Source organism: Arvicanthis niloticus, chromosome 3 (genome assembly GCF_011762505.2).
Source record: "Arvicanthis niloticus isolate mArvNil1 chromosome 3, mArvNil1.pat.X, whole genome shotgun sequence".
Lineage (NCBI taxonomy): Eukaryota > Metazoa > Chordata > Mammalia > Rodentia > Muridae > Arvicanthis > Arvicanthis niloticus.
The window spans coordinates 86,390,740-86,407,510 of NC_047660.1; the positions used below are offsets into that span (position 1 = coordinate 86,390,740).

The following is a 16,771-nucleotide window of genomic DNA, read 5'->3' on the forward strand; positions in this document are numbered from 1 at the left end:
CAAAACTTGCTCACCCACAACTATGCATTGAAATGTGATCCTCTGGCCACTTCCTGCAATGTTACGTTGGACACAACTCCTAAAGTACCTTCCATTTGTGGTAAAGTGGTCCCTGCAATGTGTGTGAAGATGCTGGAGCCTTGGAAGGAGAGCCCTGTCCTGGGATGTTCAGTAAGAACCTGCCCTCTGCCTCTTTTATGGCTTTGCTCTGTGCAAGGAGCAAGGAGAGAGCTGAAGAAAGCTAAGTAAAATATGCTAGACACTTTAACAGAGGAGCAGATCTCTGGGAGTGGTCTCAGGCCTCACAAATCTAGGGAGACAGAATTCATGTTCTAATGCAGAGGCTGCTCTAGGACCTGATGACCCTGTTGTCCCTGCCCACAGGGTTTCTCCAATCAGTGATCCATATTTCAAAGGCCAGCCAGTTGTATCCACAGGGTGACTCTGTCGGAAAGAGTCAGGATGCATGCCTTGCACTGTCCATTTCACCTTCCATAAGGATAGTGAGGAGACAGTGGCCACACCTGAGCCAGGCACCCTGGGTGGTTTGTCAGATGACAGCGCCCTGTTTAGATCCCCTTTCTCTATTCATAGCAATCTGTGCTCTGTAAGTGATCACCACTCAGACAGCTCTCTGTTCACCACTACTGTTCACCAACGCACATCCCAGCTCGGGGGGGCTGGGGGGGGGAATGTCCCTGACTTGGAACCCTGTCAGTCTCAGTCTCTCTGCAAGCATCTGTTCTGACCTGATGGTTCCTTTAGTCCTGCTGATCCCTGACACATGGACATCTTAATAAGGGCAGTAGATGAGGGCTGTGAAAACTGCTTTGTTAATTAGTGTGCAGGTCTGAGTGGGTTGGGAACTTCTCTAGTCTATGTCACTTTCTGGTTCAAAGTGTATATAAAGCATGTACAGTAAATACTGATCATAAAAGCCATGTGTGATTTGGGGCATTCACTAACTTCCCAGCATTTTTTGGTTTATGTGATATGCACATGTGTGCCTCAATATTGTTATGTGTGTGCATGCGTGTGGGGAGGAATGCTCGTGCATGTCAGGTGTCTGTCAGTCTCCATCTTGAGGCAGGGTCTTTCATTTAAACTCAAAGCTCAGGCGTTATCCCAGTCAGGCTAGCCGGCTTGCTTTGGGAACCCCGCATCTGCCTTCTGTGTGCTGGGATTATAAACAAGCCATCGTGCTCATCTGGTATTTATGTGGGTGCTGAGGGTCAGAAGTCCAGTCCTCAGGCTTCTATGCAAGCATTTTATCCACTGAGCCTTTTCTCCAGCCTGATTACCCATTTTTAATGAAATGATTGCTGTGATAGATAATTTGTTTCTTTATAATGTCAACAACTACAAAGTTTAAACCCCAATCTCTGACACTATCAATGATACTCTGCTATGCTTGCAGACAGGAGCCTAGCAAAACTGTCCTCTGAGAGGCTCCACTCAGCAACTAACTCACACAGATGCACCCATAGCCAAACAGTGGATGGAGGTGGGGGGGGGGGGCTCTTATGGAAGAATTGGAGGAAGGATTGAAGGTCCTGAGGGGGATAGAGACTCTACAGGAAGACCAACAGAGTCAATTAACCTGGACCCTTGGGGACTCTCAGAGACTGAGCCACATTTGGGCAACATTTGATGTAAATTAATTAATTAATTAATTAATTATTAAAAAGATTCCAAAGTCAAGCCAGCCCAAGAAACAACAGGCTCATGTGCCGCCGAGGAAGAAGTAAAACCTGAGGATCCCAAAGCAGCATTGAAGAACGGACTGGGAATGGCTTCTGCTGTGTTTCACTGTTTCACACAATACTGACCAACTTGGAGGGAGCAACTTGGGGGGAGCCTTCTTATCTTACACTTCCAAGTGACTCTTCATCTTCAAATGAGGGGCTTGGGGAGTGACTTTGAAAAGGGAGTTCTCTCTCTCTCTCTCTCTCTCTCTCTCTCTCTCATTCCCTCTCCCTTTCCCTTTCCCTTTCCCTTTCCCTCTCTCTCTTCCTCTCCCTCCCTCTCCCCCCTTTCTTCCCCCACCTGTCTCTTCTCCCTACCTCCCCCTGCCCCTCCCATCTCTCACACCACTATGGGATGAGCACTTTGCTCTGGCACGCTCTGACCCAGGCCTAAAAGCAATGGAGCCGGCTGAATGCTCTGAAGCCATGAACCAATACAAGACTTTCCTCCTTTAACTTGTTTATGTCAGGCATTTTGACACGGTAATGTAGAACTGAGAAGAAGGACACAACATCAAAATACAGACAAATGGATGGTGTACAGACAAACTATTAACGCATGTACCTCTGTCTATAATCCAGATCCCATGTCACCTAATCGAGACATCACATTCCCTGGGCAGTGGTAAGGGTTGTAGGTCGTTTTGAAGCCCATGCTGGACAGCTCTGCCTTTGTATACATGAGGACCTTTTTATCTCATATTCTTGGAGGGTATCTTTGTGGTACGTGTTGCCAAAAACAAAACAGACAAAAACAAATACAAAAACAGCATTTTTTCCTGGTAGTCTTCACTCTCTTGCTGTCCAGAGCTTGGCTGACTTCAGCAGTGACAGATACATGCTCACAGAGGAACTCTGACTGCAAGCTTAGAGTTGAGTTTTCCCAAGTGGAGGTTGAAAAGGCTCAGCCACTCCAGAGAGGCCTTGTGTCTGCAGTGTGCCACCTCAGGCTGATTCTGACAGTAAGTCTGCCTGCTTTCCATTGGCTGCAAACAGTGGGGTGATGAGACCATATGTCACTTGGGTATTAAACAAATCCTAATGAGCTAAAAATATGTTTGTTTTAGCTAATTGACCTCTTTGGCCTTCATAAACCACTTGGTAAACATCTTCAGATAATGATTTCCAGAAATTGTCTTGTGCGTTTCCAGCTTACAAAGTAAGCTCTCTCATCCCCACCCCGAAGACCACCTTCTCTGGCTGTCTCGTGGGACTCTACCGGCTATCTACCAAGCCCAGCCATGTGTTCTGGATAGAACTCAAGAAGCCAGAAGGTGGGAACCGGAAGTGGCAGCACCAGCTACTATTCCCTGTCTATACAACGCCCCTTACAGGCTGACCAAAGCATATATGCTAAATGAGAGAAATGTGCCCACTCAGAGGCTGCCTAGACAAAGCAAGAGTTCTAAGTGCAGGCTCCATGGTGAGTGTTCTTTGATCCCCAGAGCCAGTCAGACATGAGAAAAAGTCCACATCACTTTCATAAGAAAAGGGTAGACTATAGCCAATGCACCTGGGACTGGCTCCTATGTGTGATTCTGCAGGTATGAAAATGAACTGTATTCTTTGTATGACTTAGGACCACAGAGAGCCACTCACTTCTCACGGAGAGCACTGGGCTGAAGCTGAGCCCCTAACTAACAGGGGTCTCCATTCACAAAGAGAATGAGGCTCACTAGATCACTTAACCCTATCTGATGTGAAATTGTTGATCTCAAGTCCCTCTCAGCTGTCATACCCTATATACTGATGTCCAGACCTTTCATTGATCTTGTTGTAAAGTTGTGAGATGGCCTATATTGTACCTAGAAGCATAATCAGAGTATAGGAACAAGTTTCAATCCCTGAGGCTGGCAGTAGCCCTAGACTCAGCCTTCTCAGTATCCTCTGTCACCGGCCCCCATCTGAAATGGCAAGTTGAACTATCTACTTCACTCCCTGGCAATAATTTATATATATATATATATATATATATATATATATATATATATATTACTCATTATAGTCTTTATCATAACTTCCAGACACTGCAATGCTTTGTGAAAGCATTCATATTTAATCTACCCAATAACTCAGTCTATAGAACAAATCATATACTTTCCCAAGCCTATGAATAAACAGTAGCTGAATCAGACCTCCAACTGCATCTGCCTAATTCCAGAGTCATGAGTCACCCACAGCAGTAGGAAAATGATACATATTTTTATATTAACGATTCTAATTTGCAGGGCTTTATTAAAAAAAAAAAAAAAAAAAAAAAAAACAAAACAAAAACAAAAAAAAACCTGTGAATGTAGAAAGCATATCACAGGGCCTAGCATGTGGCAGGAACTCAAACTAAACACAATTATTTGTGTTATTCTATGCAGACATGGCTCAGCAGGATGAGATGCAATGTTCCTTCGGGGTCAAACCACCCTGGCCTCTTCTTCAGAGTCCCCTGGCTCATGAGCTTGAATTAGACAGGATTAAAGGCTTACCAGAGCTGGAAGCCTCACATCTAACTCCCACGTTGAGCCCCACACCTTCTGTCTGCCTGCTAAGAAGGGCAACGGAGAACGGTAACGGCAGGAGCAGGACCACAGTCTTGTACACGGTCAAGGGAGCTCTGACCCAGGAGCCAGGGCTCCGGGGATCCCAATGATGAGAGAATGGGTCCTGGTTTTGTCCACACTGCTCTGTGTTCTGGCTGGTCCCATGCACCTCTTCCAGCCAAGCCTGGTACTGGATATGGCCAAGGTCCTCCTGGATAACTACTGCTTCCCTGAGAACCTGATGGGGATGCAAGCCGCCATTGAGCAGGTTATGAAGAGTCATGAGATTCTGGACATCTCAGATCCTCAGACGCTGGCCCATGTGCTGACAGCTGGAGTGCAGAGTTCCTTGAATGACCCACGGCTCTTCATCTCCTACGAGCCCAGCACCCTCGAGGCTCCCCAGCAAGCACCAGCGCTCACCAACCTCACCCTGGAAGAACTGCTGGCCCAGCTACAGAAGAACATCCGTCATGAGGTTCTTGAGGGCAATGTCGGCTACCTACGAATGGATGACCTCCCTGGCCAGGAGGTACTGAGTGGGCTTGAGGAGTTCTTAGTGAGCCATATGTGGGGGCAGCTCATGGGCACCTCCTCTTTGGTGCTAGATCTCCGGCACTGTGCTGGTGGCCATGTCTCTGGCATCCCTTACATCATCTCCTACTTGCACCCTGGAAACACTGTCTTGCACGTAGATACCATCTATGATCGGCCCTCCAACACCACCACAGAAATCTGGACCCTGCCCAAGGTCCTAGGAGAGAGATACAGTGCTGACAAGGATGTGGTGGTCCTTACCAGTAGACACACTGGGGGAGTGGCTGAGGACATTGCCTACATCCTCAAGCAGATGCGCAGGGCCATCGTGGTGGGTGAGCGGACGGAGGGTGGTGCCCTGGACCTCCAGAAGCTCAGAATAGGTCAGTCCAACTTCTTCCTCACAGTGCCTGTGTCCAGGTCCCTGGGACCCCTAGGTGGAGGTGGCCAGACATGGGAAGGCAGTGGAGTGCTGCCCTGTGTGGGGACACCTGCAGAGCAAGCCCTACAAAAGGCCCTGGCCATCCTCACCCTGCGTCGTGCCCTGCCAGGGGTTGTCCTCCGACTTCAGAAAGCCCTACAGGACTATTACACATTAGTGGACCGAGTGCCGGGCCTGCTGCACCACCTGGCTAGCATGGACTACTCAGCCGTGGTCTCTGAAGAGGACCTGGTGACAAAGCTCAATGCTGGCTTGCAGGCAGTGTCAGAGGATCCCAGGCTCTTGGTGAGAGTCACTGGGCCCAGAGAAACCTCCTCAAGACCTGAGACTGGGCCTAATGACCCCCCAGCAGCCATGCCTGAATTGCCCAAGGAAGAAGATGCCCGGAGGGCCCTAGTGGACTCTGTGTTTCAAGTGTCCGTGCTGCCAGGCAATGTGGGCTACCTGCGCTTCGACGGATTTGCAGACGCCTCTGTGTTGATGACACTGGGCCCTTATCTGCTGCAGCAAGTGTGGGAGCCCCTTCAGGACACAGAGCACCTCATCATGGATCTGCGTCACAATCCTGGGGGTCCATCCTCTGCTGTGCCTCTGGTGCTGTCCTACTTCCAGGGTCCTGAGGCTGGGCCTGTACGTCTCTTCACCACTTATGACCGCCGCACCAACATCACCCAGGAGCACTTCAGCCACAAGGAGGTGCTTGGCCAACGATATGGGAACCAGCGTGGGGTGTACCTGCTTACTAGCCACAGAACTGCCACGGCTGCTGAAGAGTTTGCCTTCCTCATGCAGTCACTGGGCTGGGCCACACTAGTCGGCGAAATTACCGCAGGGAGCCTGCTCCACACCTGCACGGTGCCGCTGCTGGAATCGCCGGAGGGTGACCTGGCGCTCACGGTACCTGTGGTCACTTTTATTGACAACCATGGTGAGGCCTGGCTGGGGGGTGGGGTGGTGCCTGATGCCATCGTGCTGGCTGAGGAGGCCTTAGAGAGAGCTCAGGAGGTGCTGGACTTCCACCGCAGTCTGGGTGCCTTGGTAGAGGGCACAGGTCGCCTGCTGGAGGCACACTATGCTCGGCCAGAGATCGCAGAGCAGGCCAGGGCTCTCTTGCAATCTAAGCTGGCCCAAGGAGCCTACCGCACAGCTGTGGACTTTGAGTCACTGGCTTCACAGCTCACTGCTGACCTTCAGGAGGTATCTGAAGACCACCGTCTGCTGGTGTTCCATAGCCCTGGTGAGCTGGTGGCGGAGGAGGTCCCCCTGCCGCCCCCTGCCGTTCCCTCCCCAGAGGAACTTTCCTATCTCATAGAGGCTCTGTTCAAAACGGATGTGCTACCAGGTGAGCTGGGCTACTTGCGTTTTGACGCCATGGCTGAGCTAGAGACTGTAAAGGCCATCGGGCCTCAGCTAGTGCGGCTGGTGTGGCAGAGGCTGGTGGACACGGCTGCGCTGATTGTTGACCTGCGGTACAACCCTGGCAGCTACTCTTCTGCCGTTCCTCTACTTTGCTCCTATTTTTTTGAGGCGGAGCCCCGCCAGCACCTCTACTCTGTTTATGACAGGGCAACATCTAGGGTCACAGAGATATGGACTCTGCCACTGGTTGCTGGGCAGCGCTACGGATCCCACAAGGACCTTTACATCCTTATGAGCCACACTAGTGGCTCTGCAGCTGAGGCCTTTGCTCACACTATGCAGGACCTACAGCGGGCCACCATTATAGGAGAGCCCACAGCTGGAGGGGCACTCTCTGTGGGCATCTACCAGGTGGGCAACAGCCCATTATATGCCTCCATGCCTACTCAGATGGCCCTGAGTGCCATCACTGGTGAGGCCTGGGACTTGGCTGGTGTGGAACCAGACATCACTGTGCCCATGAGTGAGGCCCTTTCCACAGCCCAGGACATAGTGGCCCTGCGTGCCAAGGTACCCACAGTCCTGCAGACGGCAGGGAAACTAGTGGCTGACAACTATGCATCCCCTGAACTGGGGGCCAAGATGGCTGCCAAGCTAAGTGGTCTGCAGAGCCGATATGCAAGGGTGACTTCAGAAGGGGCCTTGGCTGAGATGCTGGGGGCAGACCTGCAAATGCTCTCTGGGGACCCACACCTGAAGACAGCACACATCCCAGAGGATGCCAAAGACCGAATTCCTGGAATTGTGCCCATGCAGGTAAGGTACAAGAGAGACTTAGCCAGGCCCAATCCTATGAGCAAGTTGTCCAGATGTTGGCATGTGTGTGGATATGTGCACAGTGCAAGGCTTACTTCTGGGCTTCTGTTTTCACTAGCCATGTCCTTTCTTCACTTTCACCCCACTGTCTCTCCACTCTCTGGCTACATGCTCCCTGGGCAACTCTATAGAATACTCAACAGATCTAATGTGAAAACTTGCAATGGAATCAGTATCAGTACTGAGGAAGGGGGTCATCAAGTTATCTGAGGCTCCAACTTGAGATTTCCCTTCCCTGGAAATACGAAGCTTACATTACTTGGATCCGCTGTGCCCTTAGAAGCCAAGTATGCAGACTGGGCCCAGGTCCTGGAGTGGCTGAGTGCTAAGGCACAGCCCAAAGGCCTCAGTTTGGAGCCAGCTTGCCATCTTCCTTCAGAACAATGCACAGCAGGCATCCTGGCTGAGTTGAGGCTGTGAGTGTCTGATCCGAGGCTCAACTTAATAGGAAATGTGAAGCAAGGTGGCTCCAGTCAGAATCCTTGAAAGCCAGAAGCAGAGTGCCAGGGACACCGGCAGGTGCAGTAAGCTGTGTGGCTGCTGGGAGGGTGTGGGAACTGGCCAAGGGCAAAGTGGACAGGATTCATAGAGGCCCACTCTACCTAAGCTGCACTAGGGAAAGAAGAAGTAGAGTCTTATTAGGGGAGTTGTACTGGGCTTCCAGGACTCCATTGTTCAAATTTCTCATGTTTATTTTTCCCAGAGTAGCCAGGGCCATGGAGTGAAAGAGTGGATTCCTTGTCTGCCTTTCGCCCGTTCCTGTCTGTAAGGGCCTCCAACAAGTTAGTCACTTTGTGCTTCCAGATTGTTCTGGAAAAATGAGAGTAACAGTGTCTTCTATACAGGGTAGCTGCCACTGTGATGGGGCTGTAAAGTGCTTATCCCAGGGCCAGGCCCCTTCCTATCCCAGCAGAGGAGAAGATGGGTCCAGGGACACTGAGAGTGTCTAGTGAGGTTGCAAGCATCAGAAAGGAACCGTACCTGGGCCTTTCATCTTAAGACACCAAAGGAGGGGTTGGCAGACCTGAACATTTGCTGCCAGGATGTCTCTGATCAGCTGACTCATGTACAACCCATGGTTCCCACCCCAGCCCCATCACTCACATGCTACCCTCCCAGACACCACTGATTCCTCCCCATATCCTTAGTAGTCTATGGTTCTGCCGCACTCCTGGGAACTACTGTTTGCTGCTGCCCTGATACTGAGCTAGGCTTCCCACTCTTCCAGATTCCCTCCCCAGAAGTCTTTGAAGACCTGATCAAGTTTTCCTTCCACACAAATGTGTTTGAAGACAACATCGGCTACTTGAGATTCGACATGTTTGGGGACTGTGAGCTGCTTACCCAGGTCTCTGAGCTGCTGGTAGAACACATCTGGAAGAAGATTGTACACACTGATGCCCTGATCATCGACATGAGGTCAGTGGGCTGGACTGCCTGAGGACAGTCAGAGCTATGGGCCAAAACAGAGGTAGAGACCCCATGAAACAATCAAGGATCTGAAAGGAACCAGGCAACCTACCTGTCAGGGATCTGGCCAGCTAGCCCAGAGGTTCAAATCTTACTGGTCTATGGGACCTCAGAACTGGTAGCCTTTTAAGCTCCCCTAATGATCTCAATATGTGTCTGAGGTGAAGAGTTATCCCACATCTGTTGCCTGACAAAACAAGTCAAACGGAGGAAAGGGCAGGGACAGAAAACAAGCCTACTGACCCTCAGCGCCATGCCATCCCTATGGCAGTAGCTGCAAGGGAAATTGTACAATCTATAATCCTGGTGGTCTGCCCTCCACTGTGGTTGTACTTCTGCAAAATCACCCCCCCCCCCCCAAGACAACCTCTGGGTATCACAAAGCCAGAGCCCCAGGGATAATTGGAAATGAACAGATGCTATCAGAACAAGAAAGCTTTGCATTAACAAAATAATTATTGGATGTCTTTGCCCATTCACATCCCTCTGCTTAAAACAAACAAACAAACAAACACTTTATATGTGGTGAGTTTCCCTCATAGACCCCTTTTACCACCCCCACTCCCTTCATGCAGAAGAGTCTTCAGGCCTCCCTCCAATCCCAGTTCTGTTGGTGGGTATGTCTCAAGCACCATCCATGAGTATGAGGAAGTTCAGGCTGTTCCTCTCCCATGGAAACCTTTTCCACTCTCTGCTGGAAGAGAAAGGCTCAAGTATCAGCCCATCTAAGCACCCAGGCCAGCTGTAATTAAATCTCTTGCATGACTCTTAACAGTCACTAGGTGGCTCCAAATTGTGATGAGGCTGGCATCCCTCTCTGGGAGATTATTTCCCTTGGCCAGGTTTTACAGTTGCCCAAAAACCTTAGCTGATCACTTTACTCCTTAGAAGCTTTAACAAACACCAGAGACACCACCAGGCCAAGCATCCTTTTGATTGAATGTATCATTCACATTTTTCAAAGGGAAGCCCTACCAGCATACCTGGCTCAGACTCTTCTGTCCCTGGGGTTGGGGGTCAGATGCCAAGGTCAAGGGCCCTGATGGCTCATGGCCATCAGCTGTAAGAATGTCTTGATACTTGCCAGCACCAGAGAGAGAAGCAAAGACAATACAAGGTTGAGTGTAGGCTTTCTCCCTCCCAGTGTACCTCCACAATCTTGAGTTTACTACTACCCCAAGCATCACTAGTAACTTGTGTTACTACACTTGATGGAGTCTGTATTCTATTCATAGGCAGTATGAACACGGAGGAGCAATCTCTGGTTGATACATGGGAAAGCAATACTAAATAATTCCCACTTACAGGACTCGTCAGAGCCTTCAATACATTAGTATATAGGATCATGACCTAGGTTCAGTATTTTATTTTCTCCTCTTTTCATCTTTTAATTCTTTCTTTTGTTACTGTCGTTGTTTTGAGATAGAGTCTCATTATGTAGTCCTAGATGACCTGGAACTCACTATGTAGTCCATGCTGGCCTTGAACTCTCAGAAATCCATCATCCTCTGCCGCTCAAGTGCTAGGATTAAAGGTGTGAGCCACCACACCCAGCCATTATTTTCTGAAAACATCTGACCACTGATTCATTTAGTCTCAAGAGGCTAAGACTATGGAATCCTCTGGATCATGTCTCCTGTGGAGTTCTGAAGGGTGCACAGTGCTGAGGTACCCTGAAATTAGAACCCTTCTTCACAGGACAAAGAGCCAAGTGGGGAGGTGGGCACTGAGTGCCTCTCTCTGAGCTCAGACCCCCGAGTCATTGACTCTGCTTCCCTTAGGTTCAACATTGGTGGCCCCACCTCCTCCATTTCAGCCCTGTGCTCCTATTTCTTTGACGAGGCACCGCCCATTCTGCTGGACAAGATCTACAACCGGCCCAATGACTCAGTCAGCGAACTTTGGACACACACTCAGCTCACAGGTACATGAAGCCTTCTTCTCCCTGTTGTCATTCCAAAAACCTTTTGAGTAGATCAGAGAAAAACAGCTTGAGTGTGTATAAAAATAGCAATAGCAGAGCATAAGGTCCCTGTTCTGGTCCACTGGACACAGCACTGGAAGAACCTTCAGTATCTGAAAGCACATGTCTAGAGAAGAAAAGTGGGAGTCAGATGGCTAGGCGATCTTGCCTGGAGTCACTCAGCTAAAAAGTGAAAGATCCAAGAGTCAAAGGTTACTTTGCCTGATACCTACATGCCCGCTCCCATCTTGAGCTAGCAGCCTATAGAACAAATACAGATCCAGGATGACCCCCTCACCTTGCTAATCAAATGGGTGCTTTTAGAGCTCATCTTGTTTGAACTCTCGGCAGCAGCTTGTTCATCACAATTGCCTGGAGAAATGTCCAGATGCTAGCAGGCCCTCCTTTACTTGCCTGGGCCGGAGCACATCCAAAGTATCAGAGGCAACCTGAGCTCCATAGAACCCTGACTCTCAAAGCCTTATTTCTTGGGGGATGGCCTCCCTCCCTCTTCCCAGAACACAGAACCAAGGACTCCTGGTGGACCTCGTGTTCCCATGCCCAGGAGGCCATTGGAGAGGCCAATAGGGTACCTCTGACCAGAGGCATCTGGCCACTTTCATTTCCACATTTACTCGGTACATAAGCATTTTTCTACCTTGGCTTCCAGGATTTATCCAATAACACTAAAAAATTGTAAAAAGGAAAAAATCAGAATAAGCAGAATCCAGTGAATTCTAAATTTAAATAGATACTTAAAACCAGGTTAGAATAGCCTCAGATTTAAAGACTCTATTACTTTGATTGGCATGCAGTACAGGACCCACTAGCTGCCTTTGGCTTCTAAGACCTTAAATGTGAATGGTTCTCATTGAGCTGTGTTATCACTGTAAACTCCACACAGATTTAGAAAGCCTGCTGTGGAAATGAAAGAAAGGAAGGGGAGGCTGGGGAGAAGCAGGGAGATGAACCTCATGCTTCAGTGTAATAATTTCATTTCAAGTCAATGTATCTTTGATATATTGTTTAATCAAAGCAGAATTAAAGTCAACTTCATCTGTTTTTTTTATATACTTGTTAATGTAGCTACTCAAAAATTTCAAATGACAACAAAGTCATAAAGTAATAAATGTTCTTCTGGGAGCCCAAAGCAAAAAGATTCTCAGGTCAGAGTTGGAGGTACCATTATTCAGGACATAGTTGTATGCCCAGTCCTCAGGAAAAGCCAAGCCTTCTTTTCATTTGACCACACACAGCACAGGGCAGCCATTGGGCATGTGAACGGCTGTCACTGTTTCATGGAGAAACAGTGCCCCAAGTATTGACACAAATGAGCAAGACTAAACCTGTGGCCCTCCTCATGGTGTCTGGACAGTGTAGGTGATAGGGTGCTGACTTGATCCCATGCTGAATGGCCTCTGTCCTCCAGGTGAACGATATGGCTCCAAGAAGAGTGTAGCCATCCTGACCAGTGGTGTGACAGCCGGCGCCGCTGAGGAATTTACTTACATCATGAAGAGGCTGGGCCGGGCCCTGGTCATTGGTGAAGTGACAAGTGGAGGTTGCCAGCCACCACAGACCTACCACGTGGATGACACCAACCTCTACATCACCATCCCCACGGCTCGCTCTGTGGGTGCCGCAGACGGCAGTTCCTGGGAAGGGGTGGGCGTGACACCTAATGTAGTTGTCTCTTCAGAATTGGCCCTTACCAGAGCCAAGGAGACACTCCAGCAGGCCCTGAGAGGGTAAGACAGAGCCTGAGGGCTCCGAGGATCCCCACGGCCAGAGCTGTGGTGGCAAACTCTCTGGGCCACTACTGGGCCTCCAGCATAGGATCCTGCCCGAGACCCCAGGCAGCCTGGGGGAAGGGGGTGCTAAGCTCAGGCATCTCAAAGGCATCCCCCATAGTGGTTATTCTGGGGAGACTGAAGTCCGTCTCTCTTCTACTCACATCTCCTAGCTGCCTGTCTCCAGTCCCCACACTGTGTCCAAGAGCAATTCTGTCAGGAGAGGGAATTGAGTCACAGCTGTAAGGCACATGTGACAGTTTGCTTTTTCTAGTAGTCATCTTTTCAGAAAGCAAAAGAAAGAAGTGCTTAATGCTTGTAGCACTTTCTAATGTTACAGCTCCTCTTTAACTCAGGGCAACTTTATCTGTAAGTTCACCCTTAGTAAACAAGATTATTAGTCAAAAAGCATGTGATAGCCACACAAGCCTATGCTAGAGTAAAATCTCCCTAATGAACCAACACCCATCAGTGTCCCTCTGTTTAATGTGTCTGACTTTCTATGTCCACAGCCCTCTTGTGAATATTCGAGGATAACAATGGTGGCCAGTAGCCTGCCTCTGTGTGGTCTTTCAAATGCAGTGTGTAGTTTGGGATGACCGAACATCTGTGTGTTTCTGGTACTCAGTGGGGACATGCAACTCATGGCTTCTGAGGTTAGGAGCCCTTCCTTATGCTTCTCCCGCAGCCCTGTGGTCATTTCTCCCCTCTCCAAGCCTTGTCATGTGCTACATGGCTCTGGTGTGCAGCCACCACACGTGAATGGTAGGTAATAGGACAAAAGTCTACATTGCCCTCCACCCACAGCCCTCAGACACCTTATCTGAGGGAAAGAGCTCTGGGGCCCAGAGATGGTGAGAGCAAGACCCCTGGCTGGTGCCCTGAAATTCATATAACTTGTTCCCACTACTTTGTAAACTAATTTAAAGATGATGTGTGTTTTTAAAGAAGGACCATGCACCTGTATTGTCTAGCCTTGGCATCTGGAAAGGCTAAGGTATAACTGCCCAGGGCCTAATAAAGTGGCAAAGCCCCACATCAAATACTCCCACTTATACTCACCAAAATCCAGGGAGTCTATGGGGCACCCTTTAACTGACACTATCTAGACTCTATGCAGTCCAGGACAAAATACCATTGCAGGGCCTATCTTGCTACATTCAAGTAAGATCATAGGTGGGGGATTTGGTGATAAGCTGTATGATATGGTTCTTATTTTCTCTTTATAAGATAAATGTGTGACATTTATCTACAGTGCTTAAGCACCTAAATTCCAGGAATCTCCTCCCCTCCCCGCTCCCCTTCCTACTTCCTTCCTCCTTTCTCCTCTCCTGCTTCTTTCATGTGTGTGTGTGTGTGTGTGTGTGTGTGTGTGTGTGTGTGTGTGTGTGTATGAGATGTAACATAAATGAAATCCTTAGTAATAGACTTTTAGTGATATTTCTATCTTTCTCGTTTAATACTTTGCTCTTTTCCTAGTTCTCATAACAAGCATATAGCACTATCTTCAGATGTAGCAGTTACTATTCTAAAATACAAAATTGTACACGTAATCATAGCATTAATGGTTGTTCTGTACATCCCTTTCTCTCCTTGCCTGACACTTCTGGCATTTGTGGATGGAGAACTGAGTTTAAGACCTGGGACCAAGAGCTTGGGGGACAGCAGAAGGCAGAGATCCCATGGGTGCTCAGCAAGGAGGATATTCAAATTCTGTGCTCTCTCATGAGCCACCATCACCATCCTTCACCAGGGAGGCCTCTGAGATGCAGGAAGCTCAGAAACCTGCCTGAGGCCACACACCCAGTTTGTTCTTCTTCAGGCCACCTATCGTCTGTGCTCTGTGGAGATTCACTCCCAACTGAGCTGCCTATGGGAGAGACTTCCGAAGAAGCAATGATCTTAGCTCTAGTGTTAGCAGCCTGCCTGAGTGGGAAGACCAGTCCAGCCTCCTCTTACCAGTATGATTCCAGGCAACATACTTCACTCTCTGGACCTCAGTTTTCCTGAGTGCTCAGTGGGGGAGATAGATACTACGTCCATGAAAACTCACAGTTAATCAGAAGTCCAACCAACATGAGTTATTATTTTTCTACCTCAAAACTGATATTTTAGAAGCTCAGCTTTCTGGTACTGGGGAGACATTCTACTTTAGTTAGGTAGGGGAACCCTAGGTAGAGATGCAGTCTGGAACAAGTGACCAGAGAGTCTAGGCATCAGCATTCTGCCAGATGCAGAGTGGGCGGTGGCAGACTGTCAGCAGCATCCTCAGGAGACAGCTCCAGGTATGACTTCAGCCCTGGTCCTGACTAAGCCACCTAATTTTTCTCCCAAGTATCCAATCAGATTCCTCAGGCTACTCTTCTGAGACTGGGCACAATCCAGGCTCCTCCCAGCAACCCCTTTCTGCCTCCATTAGCCAGACAGTTTTCTGTCAGAGAATAGCGCAGCCTGGAGCCACTGCTGAGGAGAGAGGTAGGACCTGAACCCCAAACTGTCTGCCTGAAGATCCCAATGTTTCCACTGCACAGTGAATAGTATCCCCTTGGCCTAGGAAGAAAAATTGAACTTAAAAGAAATTAATATTCTCTGCATAGCAAAACAAGCCAGCCTTCCTGCATGTGAGCTTCTGACAGGACCAGTTTAGAGACAAGACTAGAATAAAAGACAAAAGGAATCAACACACACACATACAGACACAGACACACATACAGACACACATACACACAGAGACACAGACACACATACACACAAACACACATACCCACACATACAGTCACACAGACACACACACATAGACACACACAGACACACACATACATACACACATACACAGACACACACACAGACAGACACACATACACAGTCACACATACACAGACACACAGACACACAGATACACATACACACACATACAGACACACATACACAGTCATACATACAGACACACATACACAGACACGTACACAGATACACATACAGACACACAGACACATACACAGACACACATACACAGACACACAGACACATACACAGACACACATACACAGACACATACACACACACACACACATACACACACACATACACAGACACATATCACTCACATTGCCAGAAAGCAGTAAACAAAAACCAGACATACCAACCCCCAATCCTGCTCCAGGAAACCCTCCTCCGTGTCACCACAGGACGGAACCTATCTCCCTGCCTGTGTTTAAACAGCAACTGAGTTAGTTGACAATTACACTAAGTCCTGACCTGTCTTATAGTCTGTACTCCAGTCCAGCTCTGAGGAGGCTTTCCCCAGATGACCAGCCAAAGCTCATGACAAGACCTGCTGCCAAGGTGTGCCGCCACCATGTCTGTGCCCTGGCTCCTTCACCTGCATTTGCTGTTCTAATCATACTGTCATTACATTTAGGATCCCTGACCTAAAAACCCAGGAATCTGTAACAAGTTCAGAACTAGGACTTGGCATTGAAATGGTTTTTAATTGTTCCCAAGATAAAGGCAATAGTAAAAAGAAAACTTCAACAATGGTCTGAATTTAGCAGTAAAAGCACTCGAGGTATGAGCTGTTGGTAAAGGCCCTGTATAGTAAGCTGATGTGATCTCAGAATGTTTTCTTTCGGCCTGGTTTTCAAATCCTTTTTTCTTTTGCATAGTTCTGGAGACTGAACCGTGGGTCTCATGCACGCTAGGCAAACACTCTACTCTGAGCCATAACCCCTGCCCCTGAGGACTTCTTAGATGCCTTGATTTTCCTAAGAATTATTTTTATTTCTGTGTGGGAGAGTGGTTGTACCACATGTGTGTAGGCACCCCCTGAGGCCACAAGAAAGCATCAGACTCCCTGGAGCTAGAGTTGGATCTGGAATTAGAGGCAGTTGTGGCCAACCCGACCTGTATGCTGGTAACCCAGCGAGGGTCCTCTGGAAGGCCAGCAAGCACTCTTAACCACTGAGTCATCTACACCCTTAGAAGCTATAACTGAGTTATGTAGAGGTAGCTGCCTGGCCTGTTCAGGCTGCTTTAACACAATACCATAGACTGGG

General features: G+C 48.7%; 1 protein-coding gene across 1 annotated transcript; it reads left to right on the plus strand.

Annotated features, from left to right (window-relative positions):
* Nucleotides 1-4,255: 4,255 nt before the first annotated feature.
* On the plus strand, nt 4,256-13,268 carry Rbp3 (retinol binding protein 3). Its single transcript, XM_034497486.2, has 4 exons — nt 4,256-7,433; nt 8,722-8,912; nt 10,745-10,887; nt 12,356-13,268. The coding sequence occupies exons 1-4, from the start codon at nt 4,386-4,388 to the stop codon at nt 12,676-12,678; spliced, it is 3,705 nt and encodes a 1,234-aa protein (XP_034353377.1). The 5' UTR covers nt 4,256-4,385; the 3' UTR covers nt 12,679-13,268.
* The last annotated feature ends 3,503 nt before the right edge of the window (nt 13,269-16,771 follow it).

Coding starts and splice junctions, on each gene's coding strand:
- Rbp3 (XM_034497486.2), top strand. CDS start 4,386: ATGATGAGAGAATGGGTCCTGGTTTTGTCCACACTGCTCTGTGTTCTG. Junction 7,434..8,721: donor CTGGAATTGTGCCCATGCAG/GTAAGGTACAAG, acceptor CCACTCTTCCAG/ATTCCCTCCCCAGAAGTCTT. Junction 8,913..10,744: donor GCCCTGATCATCGACATGAG/GTCAGTGGGCTG, acceptor TGCTTCCCTTAG/GTTCAACATTGGTGGCCCCA.